At 34.7% G+C, this 16,101-nt stretch overlaps 2 protein-coding genes and 2 long non-coding RNA genes across 5 annotated transcripts; 3 read left to right on the top strand and 1 right to left on the bottom strand.

Annotated features, from left to right (window-relative positions):
• Positions 1-649: 649 nt before the first annotated feature.
• Positions 650-7,052, bottom strand: LOC113324959. 2 transcript variants are annotated; one of them, XR_003347959.1, is made up of 7 exons: positions 6,696-7,052; positions 6,266-6,380; positions 6,087-6,135; positions 2,097-2,151; positions 1,565-1,849; positions 1,282-1,339; positions 650-1,190 (listed from the first exon to the last, which is right to left on the bottom strand). It is a non-coding gene; the product is annotated as an uncharacterized LOC113324959 (long non-coding RNA). The 2 variants fall into 2 exon arrangements; XR_003347958.1 differs by lacking the exons at positions 6,087-6,135; positions 6,266-6,380; positions 6,696-7,052 and having other exon boundaries at positions 2,097-2,227.
• LOC113324968 lies at positions 3,837-5,552 on the top strand. The gene is made up of 4 exons (XR_003347960.1): positions 3,837-4,003; positions 4,127-4,197; positions 4,276-4,470; positions 4,819-5,552. It is a non-coding gene; the product is annotated as an uncharacterized LOC113324968 (long non-coding RNA).
• Positions 7,053-12,624: 5,572 nt separating the features above from the next.
• Positions 12,625-13,296, top strand: LOC113340662. Its single transcript, XM_026585783.1, has one exon. It carries the CDS (start codon positions 12,625-12,627, stop codon positions 13,294-13,296), a length of 672 nt encoding a protein of 223 aa, XP_026441568.1.
• A 2,139-nt stretch (positions 13,297-15,435) lies between these two features.
• LOC113340654 lies at positions 15,436-15,897 on the top strand. The gene has a single exon (XM_026585776.1). It carries the CDS (start codon positions 15,436-15,438, stop codon positions 15,895-15,897), a length of 462 nt encoding a protein of 153 aa, XP_026441561.1.
• Positions 15,898-16,101: the final 204 nt, after the last annotated feature.

Here is a 16,101-nt window from a genome sequence, read left to right as displayed (position 1 = left end):
AATGAAACGGATTATTTTTTAAAATTGCTTATGGTGCTTTAAGACTCATATATCTTGTAGTTTCAAATCTCTTCTACAAATGAGCCCAAGTGAAAACAAATTAAAAACCGGTAAACCTATCAAAAAAGAATAAGTTATAATATTTCGAAATATAAGAGAGTGACGCAGAACCTTATATCAATGCATTTAGACAGTCAAAGATCCTAAAGGATGATGTGGAGGGACCAAGGGTGACTACACTATGATCATACCATTTTTGTCTATAAAGAATCTTTTTCTCTTTATTGCTTATCGATATCCAAATGTTCTTGGTCATTTATGTGACTATATAGATCATCCAAGAGATATTTGTTGGTCACTTTTGATTAAAGTACAATAGTAACAATGATGGAAGAGATATCATCCTAAAGAATAAACGGAAAATTCTAAGTATCCCAACGGCAACAAAATTGAAACCAACAACGTAAAATTCTACTAACCATTCTCATGTGGATAGTTTAGTGCTCGGAGAATATGGTCTATACAGATCTCGAATTGTGAGTGTTGACGCAAAAGCAAAAGTACTTTGGTATATCCATTAGATAAATCATTCTTCTTGATGACATTTATTATTATTTTTTTGATGCTGCATTTGTTTTTTGGGCCTTGTTTAATGATGGTCCATAAGTTGCATTTAAAATGCCAATGTACATTAGATTTTTGTTCTCATCGAAAATTCAAGTAGAATCCATCTAAGCACTATGGACAGCACTTGGTATGTGCATTACAAAGAAATTTTTTACTGGAAATTGACTTTCAGTGTATATTATTCCGCCGTATCTGGTTCAGTGTAGAAATCACAAATCACAAACTAACTAATTACAATTTTTTTAGCAGTACATGTTTATTCCGAGTAAGCTGGTCACACATCTTCTTGGTTGAACCATTTCAACAATATCTGGTCCCAGACGCCTCTGTTTAACCATTGGCTAAACCATTTCAACATGGTGTTGCAAGAAACACCAACATATATATAATATAAGAATTACTTCACTCATACACTCCCTATCAAGTTAGATAAGACAACAATGGCAAAGGAGAATAACATAGTACTTGAAAAAGTGAAAGGAAAAAAAAACCTCAAGCTCTAACGGACACAGCATGAATTAAACCTTGCTCAAGAACCATTTTTCAAGTGACGGAGTCAGTCACTACAAATATTTTGAATATAATGAGCATAGTTTGAATAAAGAAACAAACACGTTTGCACTTTCAAATAAAAATGAATGATTATCCTTTTACCTGACAAAAAAGAGTTAGTCGACACCATCCGCCTACTAAAAGTCAACAACAAAAGCACCTACAAAAATTCAACAAAAGCATCGGATGTATTTGTTAAAGAAAACATTGGATTAACTCACACAACACAAGGAGGTATACAAATGCTAGAAGATGAATAACCAATTTGCAGTTGTCAAGAAATGTGAGATCATGCCGATGAAACGATCAACAACCGTGAAACAACACAATATACCCTAACTCAATAATCAGACAGAAATCAAAAATACAAAGGATAGAAAACCACCTCTATGCGCCTTTGAGATCAGCTCCAGCTTAACAAATTTTTCATTATTAGCCTGATCTTCTTCAACCCAGTTCCAGGCTTCCGTCTAAGAAATTACGGTACCAATTCAACAGATCGCACACATTAGAAAAATACATTAATAGTCTTCATGATGTTCTTCCTCATCAATTTTGTCCACCCTGTGAAGGAAAAATAGAAAAAACACCCCGGCCAAAAATCTCTTTTGTTACCCAGCGATAAACAATAATAAGAGTTGCAAAACTCGTTTCGATGCACCAATAAGACCTGCAAGAAAAAACAATCCTGGTGTTTGATACCGATACTTGCAAGAATCAATGAGTTTATGATAGGTGCATGATCGAGGGTACCAACACCAAAAAAAAAACAATGTTTGATACCGATATCTGCAAGAATCAAGGAGTTTATACCTTGAAAATAATGGAAACAAAATTTGGATAGAAACTTGAATCATTCAATAGAGCTTGATGGAAATACTGTTTACAATACAATAAAAAGGAATTGAGCAAATCACCTAAGTTGATTTCGAATGAGAGAAGCAGAGTCCGTCGTCGGTATTATTTTATGACCTGCAAACATAAACGACAACCACGGATCAGGCAAAAAAAATCCACAAGCAAGTAGAAGAACAAACCCTAATAACAGGCACCGCTAGAAAAAATGAGCTTTAGCTTTTCCCCAAACGTTTTTATATTTGAAAAATATTATTATTTTTGGAATTTATGCCTTATATTTATCAAGAAAACGGCAAAAAAAATTCCCTTCTCTAATTTGAGATGAAATTTTATATTTACTAAAAAATTCTAGGAATCAAATTTTAAATTTATCAAAAAAAGTTCTAGGAAGATAATTTTGTTCTATCTACCGGTTTATTTTAGAAAAATATATAAAACACCCCGGTATTGTTTTTAATTAACTACTATATTAAAGCTTGATATCCATGGAAAAATATCTATAATATTATTGTTTTTGGTTAATTATATGTCTTTAATATTTATGGAGTGTTTATTTTTCTTCCTTTTTTTCTTCTAATAGAACGTATAATGCAAAAGAAAAAATGTTATTTTTTGTTTCTATTTTGCTGTTCTTCTCATTATTTTTTGTGTTTTTATTTTTTTTATAGGATTGATGTTCAAAGTTTTGTTTACTGATTCTTTCTACGGAGAAAAGAAGTGTATTCAGATCAAGGGTCCTTATTCCAGGTATTTTTACTTTTAAATTTCAACTATTGGTATAAATTTGATTAATCTTAATTTCAACTATTGGTCTAAATTTGTATTCAAGTAATTTTAATTTTATCTTGATTAAAACTGTAAGATTGCAATTATGATTAATTTAGTTAGCAACAACTTGGAGTTGCAATTATAATTATGTGATTTTAAGAATTGTAACAGAAATTTGGACATTTGACTTTCTTTATTATTATTATTTTTTGATTTCATGGTTGTTTTAACCCTATGATTAAATCATGATGTATTATAATTCATTTTTTATTTATTTATATTATATGTATATTAATGCCAGGATTCAATTATTTTAGGTAATTAGTTATTTTTGGTAAATTTTTTATTGTGATTGTCTAAAAAATACATCGTGGGACAAAAAAAAAAAAGATTTTCTTAGATATTTTTTTCAAAATTTTATAAAATTAACAAAATAAAAAAAAAGTGGTAGGACCAGAATCAACCAGAAACTCTGGTTAATCACGTCGCTCGAAAATAGAGAATAAAAGACACCGAGAAACCACATATCGTCTCCACAATTAAACTTTGATCTGGTGAGGCCACATTAGCACTAATTTCCATGTCATCCGGACTTGATTGGCCATAACTCTAACAGGCACTTCTTATTCTGAACTGATCCATTTAGTAACTTCAAAGGTCACTTTGAAAATATGACACCCTTTCAGGGATGCAAGATCAAACGAAACTTGGTCACTTCAACTACGTGGTGAAACAAATTCAGTAATGCGTCCCCGGCCCCCCCTAAAGAAAGTTCTGCATATTCGGTTGCACCTATATGAGCCTGCTATGTGGTTAAACGGTATAGGAGACTCCAAACTAGACTGCCTATAACGCTTAAATACAGATCATGTCTCTTCAGATCCGACTTGCAAAATCAACGAAGAGGCACAGAAAATCTAAAATGCAGTCGCAACCCCTCAAATACATTCCTAACTATCACATCGTTTCATAAGTTTTAAATACACGAACTAACCACCTCAACAAACAAAACATCTGTCTACATTCCAAAATCCCAGAAAAATGGACGTGGACCAAGAACACTTGGGGATCCAGCAAGTCCTTGCATGAGATATTCATAACAATGCTACTGTTTTACGGAATAACAAATCCAGCGGAGTGGAACCGAATTGGAGACTGTTATCCGAAGATATTCAGCATGAACCAAACAAAGAAATAGGTAATACGTCCCGTTTTCACTAATGTGATAAGTGAATGATGAATAATCAGTTTTGTGAGTCACTTATATACCAGGTTCCTAACCACTGTTTAGGTTCGTGTTTTTTCCTTTATACCATTCCAGGTACGATATCCGATATGGATGGATTCTCTCAGATTTTGTTCTTAAAAAATCAGAATTTAATAGCGTACCAGGTAAGATACTCTTCGACGTTCCTTTCTTACAGTGGCAAAGAGATTCTGTGTTTTGATTGAGGAATTAATGATCCGCAGATCCGGTGAACAATATTTGGTTAAGAAGATAATGAAATCAAAAAGGCTACGTGATATTGCTCACTGCGAATGGAAAGTATGGTTAGTTATGTGGATTCTTTTTTGTTGATCCACTTTCTATTATCCACTCAGAAATTGGAGGCATACCATATGGCACTCTTGCAATCCTCCCAGAGGCATACCATATGGGCGCAGGTAAGCATCTTATTTCCAAGTATCATCTTCTTTCATCCAATCTAGGTCTTACCTAAGGCGGACATGGGGGACAAATCATGTCTTGACATGTGTTCTTCAATTAATTGTTTTAACAAATTCTGTTACCAAAAATATAAAGGATAAAATATCATCAATTAAGATAACCAGTATTTTCACCAAAAATACACTTCTTTTATATATTTGGAAACAAAATTTGATGGAATCAATTTATACCAAAGATACGTGTCAAGACATGATTTGTCCCCCATACCTCTATCAAAAAAAACCCCATCAAATATTTTTCCCAAAAGATTGACCATTATAAGAAACTTAAACTTGACTTTGTAGCATGGCCCTCCTAAACAACATGAAGGGAGAGAACTGTTGGTTGTTTCTGAGACGCAGAAGAGAAAATAGTAAGCAAGTAGGTTTGGTAAGCAAATTGGGTTGCTCTATTTATGGTATAAATTACTTTCTTATATATTTTTGAATGTCATATGTTCATCAGTCGTTCATGTATGATACCTTTGTTTTTTTGATGGTAGTCCTAGATTAGATGCTACTGTTATTGCCTATTGATGATATGTCACTCAAATTAAGAGCAATACTGATATTACTGTACCTGCAAATAACCCTGACTCACTGTAATAGTGCCTCTATTTGCTCCCCTCTTTGTTTTCATTGCAACGTCGATTTGGACTCACTAACATAATGAAAATCACTTTGTCGGTCGTGACATGGTGATCTTAATGGAAAGTTCTCGGTCTGTTTGTGAAATAGTATTTGAGTCTCAAGCAGTGGAAGGTAAATACAGTTCTAATCTCCCATTTGATGTTATTATGTTTCGTCACTCTTTTGTTGTCAAGGATTGGGGTCATGCTAAAAGAGATGCAAAGGGGTCTATTAACAACAAAGAAGGGTATCAAACAGTCTAATATTACCAGGTCACATTAACAGTCTGTAATTAGGCATCAATGTACAAAGAGTTTAATTAGGTGCTTCACATTTGGTAACTTAATTTATCTATTGGTGAGATATAATGAACAATCTATAGTATAACTTCATTTTTCAGAAAACGGCCCTCTCTCTTCCTCATCTCAACGTTCTTTGTTCGCCTTTTTATATGCTTCGGGTGCCTCCTTGCACGCTACTATTTTAACGATATTACCATTTCTTCAAATGTTTTCTCATTTGGAGTTTTGCTCAATTACATTGGTTTCGTTTTCAAGAGAAACGTTGGAACAGGAAAAGCATAGCCATTTTTTGGGAACTCTTATAATTTTTCTTTTCTTTTTTGCTCAGCAAAGAAACTTTTAAAAACATACCACGAAAGCACCAAGATGCAGGTACCCTTTCAATCTACATCACTGGCATAATGGTTTGATTCATAAATTTCTAACCACCAGGTTATTTTGGGACATGTTGTATGCATTCAACAATTTTATGTATGTTCAAAATGTTTAGCTTAACGAATTTTTGAGTTAATTCACTTACTGGTGGTGAATATCAAGACAGCCTTTTCGCGTCTGTCTTAGCTTTACGGGACTGTGTATAAATTATTTAAAATGAAAACAAGTAAGAGTTTAGGGAACCATATATATTTAACCTTTACCAACCTCAACATGATTTCATCTATATTGTCCCTCGGCCTTCCACTGGTTGAATCTAATTGCAATATTAACATCCATCAAATTCACTCGCAGTAATAAGAATATAATTTACTCAGTTTTCCTTTGAATTCTACAAAGATAAAACAATTTGAAAAATATAAACTCAAAATCTAGCTAATACTCACCCAGAAAGCACCCAGAAAGTACCGAGCATCAACATATTGCTCCAATTTACAGTTAATGCCTTATGCGTTGGCCGTTGGGACTTTGGCTGTCAACATATAGATGTTTTTTTGGTACCTAAAAAAGAAAGCAACCAACTTATTCAGCCATAATAGTGTTGGTGATTCAGTACATAACAGATGCAAAAAACAATACAATGTTCCAATTAGTAAGTATAAACTAATACCAAGTTTAATGCTATGTGGGGTAGACGTCAATACCAAGCTCGTAGCTTGAAATCTGTATATCTAATCAATCAACTAAGTTCGTAAAATATATTGAAGCAAATAGCTTAACAGTAACTAAGTTCATCAATGAGTATATAAGCTAGTTGGAAACATCCACTCTAGCTGTGCATGCATAGGTGAATTCGATAAAGCAAAGATACTTTACCCTCTTCGGGATCAACAATTCTTTTGCGGCCATTGTTGTCCATTGTTGCGGAGATCTTCGATTGAAAAGTAATCAAATTGTCTATAGATCAGTTCATTTCATATAGCAAAATAAGAGTCCGACAAAAATAAAATTTATTTGAATAGAGGAACGAATACGAGATACAGGAACGAATACGAGAAACGGCTGACCAAATTAAGTCTTCAATAGAGGAACGAATACTTGAAATAAAAACAATAAAAAGGGATAACAAATATCATACTCCAAAAATGGCTGACCAAATTAAGTCTTCAATAGAGGAACGAATACGAGATACAGGAGTAAATCTAAGAACACGTTAATACTTTTAGCAGAGAAAGTGAGGGGGAAGGAGATAAGAAGTGGAGAGAGCCTGAGCGACGGAGAACTAGAAGATAGAATTAGGGTTTCAATTTTATGCGTACAAGCGAATCTTTTTATGTGCAATCACCAGGATGATCTCAATAATCTTAGGGTCCGGATTTATTATACATGCGTTTCGCACACGTTCCAAAATATTATTTTAATTTACCGCCGATAAATAAGTAACAAAATAAATATTTTGCCGGTAGACTTTTTAGTTGGAGTTTTAGTAAACAACCGTCAATATACATTTGAGATATTATGACGGGTTATTGTCTGAGCCGTTACGATATCACTAATCTATAGCGGAGTGGCTTTTTAGGCCATCCACCGTCAGTTGTTCATGGGACAGATCTGGGCGTAGTTTTATGCACCTACCTTCACAACTAAATGCATATCTTTTCTACTTTATTGTAGTGGGTGGTTCAAAACACTTTTTTTTTCCTTCCAAAACGTGTCTAACCCAGGTCCCACTCTTCAGTTTATGATGTATACGTGGAGTACTTATATGCCGTACTAATCCCACTGTTCGGCTTTTACTTACAAAACAGTGAAAACCAACTCCAACTCTCCAAGTTATATGACTTCTCCCCACTTTTCTTTTACCCAGTTTCATTACTTGTTTCAAAAACATCAGAATCTTTTGTTCTCATCACTATGGAATTTATTTGAACTTTGTTGTGTGCTGTAATTTCCGGTTTCATTTCTGTTGGGTGTAATTTTGTTTTTTCAGTTTTGCTAGATTCATGGATGCAGTGAGATATGTCCACAGTTGCATCTTTAACACCCCTAATAGCACAAAGAGAGTGATGAGAACTGTTCCCTGCAAATGGCAATCGACAGCCCCGGTTACATTTAGGCACAACTACATCTATCAAACCAGCAATCACAGGAAGATTGTACGAAATAGTGTGACCGGACCAGAATTTGGAATACCTTCAGACTCAACTACAACTGAGTTTGTAACAAAGCTAATTCAGTTAAACAAAGAGAAAATGCAAAAACAAGGAAGAATACATCAAAGGTAGTTTTTAAAGATTTTATTGTTGTTTCTGACCATATCTTACTTTGGTTAGGCTATTGAAATTTGAAAGTCTGTGGCTGATTTTTTCAGACAAAAAAAAACGGAGTGCGGCGAACAACAACTAATGGTTTATTCTTGGACACAAATTATCCATGTTTATCTATATATGGCGAGGTATGCTAATTCATTGGCACACAGTTAGTTCAACAATACCTAATTCTTAGTGTCTCACACTTCTTAATTGCTGTAACAGATGGATCGGGACTTGGATTACGCGGTAAGAAAATCCAATAATCATATTTTTAGATGTCTTGTATTTAGCTTTCTGACTATCATATTAACGGAAACTCTCGATTTCACAAGATTAAACATTTAGCAAGGAATGGTGTTCTGATTGACTTCCATGATATGAAGGTTTGTTCATTTTATATTTTCTATCGGTTTATTTTATTTTATTTTCCATGAAATGTAATCTACTTTCCATGATTTGACGTTAACAACTGATTGAGGACCGGCTGATTGTGACTGATTTGGGGAAGAAAAAATACGTTGCTACTCCAGAGGTAAACGATATCACATTTTCAAACATTCTTACCGGTTCAAACATTCTTATTGGCAAACGGGAGAATTTATCTTAGTTTGCACTATGGGCCTGAGTGGAAACAAAAACATAAGCTACTACTCATATCATTCCCATTAATTTTTGTAGAAAGGCCGGCAAATGAAAGCATAGTGAGGAAATAGTATCAATTACAAAGAAAGCAACAACACTAAGTGGTTTTCTATTTTCTTTGTGTTTATGTATATTTTTGGCTTTGGTATCTTTCTATTTGTATGTTGGTCGATCAAAAACCAACTTAGTCGCCGCCAAAAATATGCACAGCGCATTTACCAATAACATGAGCGCTCTAAGATGGTGACTGAGTGGAATAGACGAGCACATAAAGATGGTACCCACTAATCTATAGCGGAGTGGCTTTTTAGGACATCCACCGTCAGTTGTCCATGGGACAGATCTGGGCGTAGTTTTATTCACCTACCTTCACAACTAAATGCGTATCTCTTCTACTTTATTGTAGTGGGTGGTTCAAAACACAGTTTTTTTTCTTCCAAAACGTGTCTAACCCAGGTCCCACTCTTCAGTTTATGATGTATACGTGGAGTACTTATATGTCGTACTAATCCCACTATTCGGTTTTTAACTTACAAAACAGTGAAAACCAACTCCAACTCTCCAGGTTATATGACTTCTCCCCAGTTTTCTTTTACCCAGTTTCATTTTTCAAAAACATCAGAATCTTTTGTTCTCATTACTATGGAATTTATTTGAACTTTGTTGTGTGCTGTAATTTCCGGTTTCATTTCTGTTGGGTATAATTTTGTTTTTCAGTTTTGCTAGATTCATGGATGCAGTGAGATATGTCCACATTTGCATCTTTAACACCCCTAATCGCACAAAGAAAGTGATGAGAATTGTTCCCTGCAAATGGCAATCGACAGCCCCGATTACATTTAGGCACAACTACATCTATCAAACCAGCAATCACATGAAGATTGTACGAAATAGTGTGACCGGACCAGAATTTGGAATACCTTCAGACTCAACTACATCTGAGTTTGTAACAAAGCTAATTCAGTTAAACAAAGAGAAAATGCAAAAACAAGGAAGAATACATCAAAGGTAGTTTTTAAAGATTGTATTGTTATTTCTGACCATATCTTACTTTGGTTTTGGCTATTGAAATTTGAAAGTCTGTGGCTGATTTTTCAGACAAAAAAAAAACGGAGTACGGCGAACAACAACTAATGGTTTGTTCTTGGACACAAATTATCCATGTTTATCTATATATGGCGAGGTATTCTAATTCATTGGCACACAGTTAGTTCAACAATACATAATTCTTAGTGTCTCACACTTTTTAATTGCTGTAACAGATGGATCGAGACTTGGATTACGCGGTAAGAAAATACAATAATCATATTTTTAGATGTCTTGCGTTTAGCTTTCTGACTATCATATTAACGGAAACTCTCAATTTCACAAGATTAAACATTTAGCAAGGAATGGTGTTCTGATTGACTTCCATGATACGAAGGTTTGTTCATTTTATATTTTCTATCGGTTTATTTTATTTTCCATGAAATGTAATCTACTTTCCATGATTTGACGATAACAGCCGATTGAGGACCGGCTGATTGTGACTGATTTGGGAAAGAAAAAATACGTTGCTACTCCAGAGGTAAACGATATCACATTTTCAAAAATTCTTACCGGTTCAAACATTCTTATTGGAAAATGGGAGAATTTATCTTAGTTTGCACTATGGGCCTGAGTGGAAACAAAAACATAAGCTACTACTCGTATCATTCCCATTAATTTTTGTAGAAAGACCAGCAAATGAAAGCATAGTGAGGAAATAATATCAATTACAAAGAAAGCAACAATACTAAGTGGTTTTCTATTTTCTTTGTGTTTATGTATATTTTTGGCTTTGGTGTCTTTCTATCTGTATGTTGGTCGATCAAAAACCAACTTAGTCGCCGCCAAAAATATGCACATCGCATTTACCAATAACATGAGCGCTCTAAGATGGTGACTGAGTGGAATAGATGAGCACATAAAGATGGTACCCACACCAACGAATTTGTGGCAGTCAAATGTATGTACTTTTTCTTAGTATGTGTTTAATGTATAATGGTGCTAAAATGTAAACATTGGCATGTGATTATGTAAAATGTAATTTTCTTCCGGATCTTACTGTAATAAGACAAACAATCAATGGTAATGATCTGTTTTCTTCTCTTTTCTTTGCATTCACCATATGTATCTTACTTTTCTGTAGTTGTTGCTTCAATGGATTTTTGTATTCCAGTTCAATCTTTTTTTGGCTTTTACTGTTTTTGGTTGTTTTTTCTTATGTTTCTTAACCATATTTTCTTAGGTGTCAAAAATGCATAATGTAATATGTACTTTGGATATTATATGTTTATCTTTTTGTTCTGAAGATAAAAGTAACTCTTTCATACAGCATGTGTTCCGTCTGTATCCAATTGCAATAATGAATTTGGTCTAACCTTATTTATCTTTGCATAATCCTTTGATGAAACCGGACCAGAAAAACTTTTTCCTACTCACTTTGAAAGCATTCATAATTATTTTTTTAATTGTCCGGTTAATGTACAATTATTTTGTTTCTGCAAACATTTTAAAACATCGTTCATGTATTGAAAAAGCTATTAATTAACTTCAAAGCAGAAAACTTTAGAGTCTCGGTTGAAAACGCTATTAATTATCATTAAGTTGGTACCGATAGTGCTGGATTCGTCAAAATCAACCCGGAAAGCTTGATATTTCGGGTATAGTTTTGGATATTTAAATTTTGACTATCACATTGGAAAACCAAATCTTGAGTGATTACTTACCATATACCCGAACTCGGCAACTTCCTCGGATCAACCATATTGGCTGAACTGAGAATATATCAAGAAATGTGGCATATTCTTGAGTTTTTGTTGTAATTACGATTCCCTAACTACTTTTTAAAATTTTGTACATGGAATTTTAGAGTTTTTTAATTAGAAACCTAAAATATGGGTTCACATCATCTAGAATATCTCACTATCCGAAGGATCTGTTATTCTGGATATGCAAAAAGTACGATCAAATCACGAAGTACAACGCGCCGAAGGCGCACGAGAGGTTGAGCCCAGGCCGAAGGCCTGGGTGAATATACATAACAGTTTATAAGCGTCACCGTTTACTGTAACAGTTTTTAGATCAACTGTCACGGTAGCATCAATTAGTGACGGTTTCCCTAGATATTGTCACCTACTTCTGACCAACAATAAACTATGACGCTTTTTTCTAAAACCGCCATGGTACAGAATTTGTAACCGTCACCAAATCCCATATTTGGCCTAGTGTAGAATGATGTTTTTTGTTAAATTGTTGGTCTGAAATTTTTACAGGCAATGTAGAAAAGTATTGTGGTTGTGACAACCGGTATTCAAATTCATCGATTGAGGTTTTTAATGTGTTTTGGAGAACTCTTCTTCACCAACATGATTCGTGGTGAGACCAGTGCTGAGATAATGAAGAAAAATAAAATACGCCCCAACTTACACATGACTTAAAACTAAATTCTATAGTAAAATGAGATTCGTTTTATCATACAATTTAGTTATGCCGGTGCGTATGCACCGGGTTAGAAGCTTGTACTATCTAATTATCCACGCAGAAAATGAAGCACAGGAAAGAACACTTTCACCTAAAACACGGCTGACAAGATGCTGCTCACCAAATGCCATTAAGAAAAGCAAAAACCATATCGCCAGCATTGATTTTCTTTCTCGGAAACCGAAAAAAGAAAAGGATTTGTTTTGATTAGTAAATTAACTCGCTTTCAGGAGACTCACTGTTACAAGTCTTTTTTTGTTTGTTTGTTTAAAATGGATTTATAATGCTTGATATTTATACTCTGTCTTCATAGCATTCTCTTACATTTTTACACAAGTACAATATTAATGGCAGACGATCGACAAACAGAAGCTTTCGTCAAATGTGCCTATGGACTTATCAGCAGCATGATACTGGGTTTGTGTCTCCTATGTCTTGGTCCGTCCAAACCCAAAATTTCTATCGGGAGATTATATGTTCCTGATCTGGATGTAACCTCATATAATATCGGAACCATCAACACCAATACTGTATCGTTCCGTATGACATTTTGGAACACTATGTTACTCAAAGAGGTTTATTGTGATGCTGTTAACGTGACGTTTTATTACGGTAAGAACTTAAGTTTACCAATTGCATCTACTTCTATACCTGAATTCCCGATCAAGACAAAATCTGTTTTCTGTGATGGTGAGATAATTGAAACTTTTGATGTGCCTTGGGAGGATGCTAGACTGGTTGTTTCGAGTGGAAGTACAGCTATGTTTCGAGTTAACTTAGTTACAAATATCAGGTATACTTCTTCTCTTGCAGCTATAGCTGATGTTATTTCGGGATTTCTTCCTTATACAAGAAGATACGGGATGAGAGTAGGAGCTTTTATAGACGTAAATGATCATGGAAAATCTCCGGAGAAACTTAATTGGCTATCATCTAAGGCTTCTCCGTTGCACGTCACCGACTGGGTTCCCATGATTATTGGTGCATTAGTCGTTCTTGTTTTACCTATTTCTCTTTAACTAATAACGTCACGTTGATAATACTGCTCCTTTGATTTGTGTACTTGATTTTCTTTTTTAACAACTGCATGTAGTTTTGTGTGGTTCTCAGTTTGCTTTTTCAGCAATTGTAATTCGTTTTCCTGTTAATGAATTCTCAAGATCACTGTGAAACATCACCTTTTTCTTTTTTTGATGAATAAACTTTGAAGCATTATAGCTAGCTCTTTTCCTTTGTTTAATTGCAAGGTCACTTTCACTTCACTTAATGCCACCCTGTAGGGTGGCTGAAGATATTGAAACATTGATAGGTTGAATAAACATATCCACGTGTGCTTGTTTAGATATTAGTTGTAATTTTGGTTATTGAATCGGATCATTATACTTTGAATTCTTCCATTCCAAATGTTATATAGAGATAGCCGATGGATGCAGGTGCATGCCAGAAATTAGTATATATCTTGGTGCTTTGTTCATAGTTATTATGTATGTTGAATACTTCCCACATACATGAAATTCACACAAATCTCTGGTTATTGTTGTTACTTGCTAGCTTCTGTAAATATGGTAGTGTTAGATTACGGGCATCCAATTCAAACTCAATTGAAAATGAGTAGAGAGGTCCTAAGGAATTATAAACTGCATGATCTTAGATTGCCCAACAATGTGGGACTAATAATCTTAACACGCCCCCTCACGTGTATCCTCGTTGGGTCTAACACGTGGACAATTAAATCGGGTGACGCGGAGTAAAGGCGCGGTCAAAGACTCGTCGCAAATAACCTGCTCTGATACCATGTTAGATTACGGGCATCCAACTCAAAACCAATTGGAAATGAGTAGAGAGGTCCTAAGAAATTATAAACCGCAGGATCTTAGATTACCCAATAATGTGAGACTAATAATCTCAACAGTTAGAATATAGTTCAACTCACTGAGCTGAGTTAAATTTAAATGAGGAAGACCGTTAAAGTATTATGTGCAAGTTTAAAGAAATCAAAAGGAAGTGTATGGTGTGGGTAGGTAATTCCATTGCCTTCACATAACCAAACGAATCATATCAAAGTTACATATTCAATTGCACTCTTTGTTTTCTTTCTTGTTAGACCTGAAAGTATGGACAACCAGACACTAACTTTTGTTTTTTAAGCTTAGCCAGACACTACCTGCACATGGGTTAATTAAGAATGAATGGTCTCTTCCAAGTTAGTGCTTCTGCTCACATGGCCACACACAAGTGCTTTTGCTCACATGGCCACACACGTTTTGAAAGCCTTGTAAACCTTAAAATGCGCAACGATTTTTTAACATGATAATGGCTTATTTTGCTTTTGAATGATGCTTTTCTTTTTTCTTTTTTATTTGTTAATTAACATTGCTTTTAATTACTTTAAGAGAGAAGTGGGAGAAGAAATTAGTGGTGTTAATCGTTATTCACACAAGGTTAGCCGCCATATATGAATCTGAAAGTGTTGGTAATGAAAGCATAAAGAAGGAAGAATGATCTCATTTTTATTATTCTCTAACGAAAATGCCGGCAGCATTTCGGACTAATCACCAAAGCTTCTTATTGCAAAGGCCAGCCAACCAAGGCTTCTCAAACCCACTTACCAAGGGTCTTGTTTCCATCATATTAGATAATAGGGATATCTGGGTTTTTGGTACTCAGGTCAAAAACTGGCTTTGCTCTAACATTTATCCAACTTTCCGTTTGGTACTTGAAATTAAACCTTAAACCTTATCATCAACATTGATTGTCTTTCTCCGAGTGAGGAAACTAGCAATTAAACAATTTCTAAAAGCTTTGTTTTGATTAGTAAAGTCGTTCATAGAAGACTCAGTGTCATGGGTCTTTATTTTAATTGGCTATATAATGCTGATATTTATACCCTAGCTTCATAACATTCTTTTACATTGCTTCAAAAGAAAACAAAAAAAAAAAACTTCTTTTACATTTTCATGGATGCTGCTACAGAATCTTGTAACAGATGTATCTATGGACTTATAGTCAGTTCGATATTGGGTTTCTTTTTCCTATGTTTCGGTCCATCCGGTCCCAAATTTTCAATCGAGAGATTATACGTTCCTTCTCTGGACGTAAGATCATATGATATCCAGACCATCAACACTATATCGTTCCGCATAGCATTTTGGAACACTATGTCACATAGGGAGGTTTACTGTGATGCCATTAACGTGACGTTTTATTACGGTGAGAACTTAAGTTTACCAATTGCTACTACTTCTATACCTGAATTTACGATCAGGAGAAGAGAGGTTTTCTATGATGGTGAGACAATTGAAACTTTTGATGTGCCTTGGGAGGATGCTAGATCGGTTGTTTCAAATGGAAGTACAGCTATGTTTCGAGTTAACTTGGTTACCGATATCAGGTATACTTCTACTCTTGCAGCGTTACTTAGAGAATCTATCCCGGATGTTTTTCCACGTACAAGAAGATACGGGATGAGCGTAGGAGCTTATATAGACGTAAATGATCATGGAAAGTCTACGGAGAAACTTAATTGGCTATCATCTATGGCTGCTCCATTGCAAGTTGCTTACTGGGTTCGCGTGATTGTTGCTGCATTATTAGTTCTTTTGTTACCTATTTCCCTTTAATTAGCAACGTTGAAATAATACTGCTGCTGCTCCATTTTATTTGTGTACTTTTCTTATCCTGCTTTCAAGGATTTGTACTGGTTTTCGTGTTAATCCATTCTGAAAGTCACTGTAAAACATATTACAGCTTGATCTTTTCTTTATGTGGTTAAAATTCTAGGGTCGATTTCATTTGATTTAACGCCCACTGACTTAATTTGTAGC

Source organism: Papaver somniferum, chromosome 1, assembly GCF_003573695.1.
Source record: "Papaver somniferum cultivar HN1 chromosome 1, ASM357369v1, whole genome shotgun sequence".
Classification (NCBI taxonomy): Eukaryota; Viridiplantae; Streptophyta; class Magnoliopsida; order Ranunculales; family Papaveraceae; genus Papaver; species Papaver somniferum.
The sequence above is the reverse complement of the archived record's forward strand: the minus strand, read 5'-3'. Positions and strand labels throughout refer to the sequence as shown.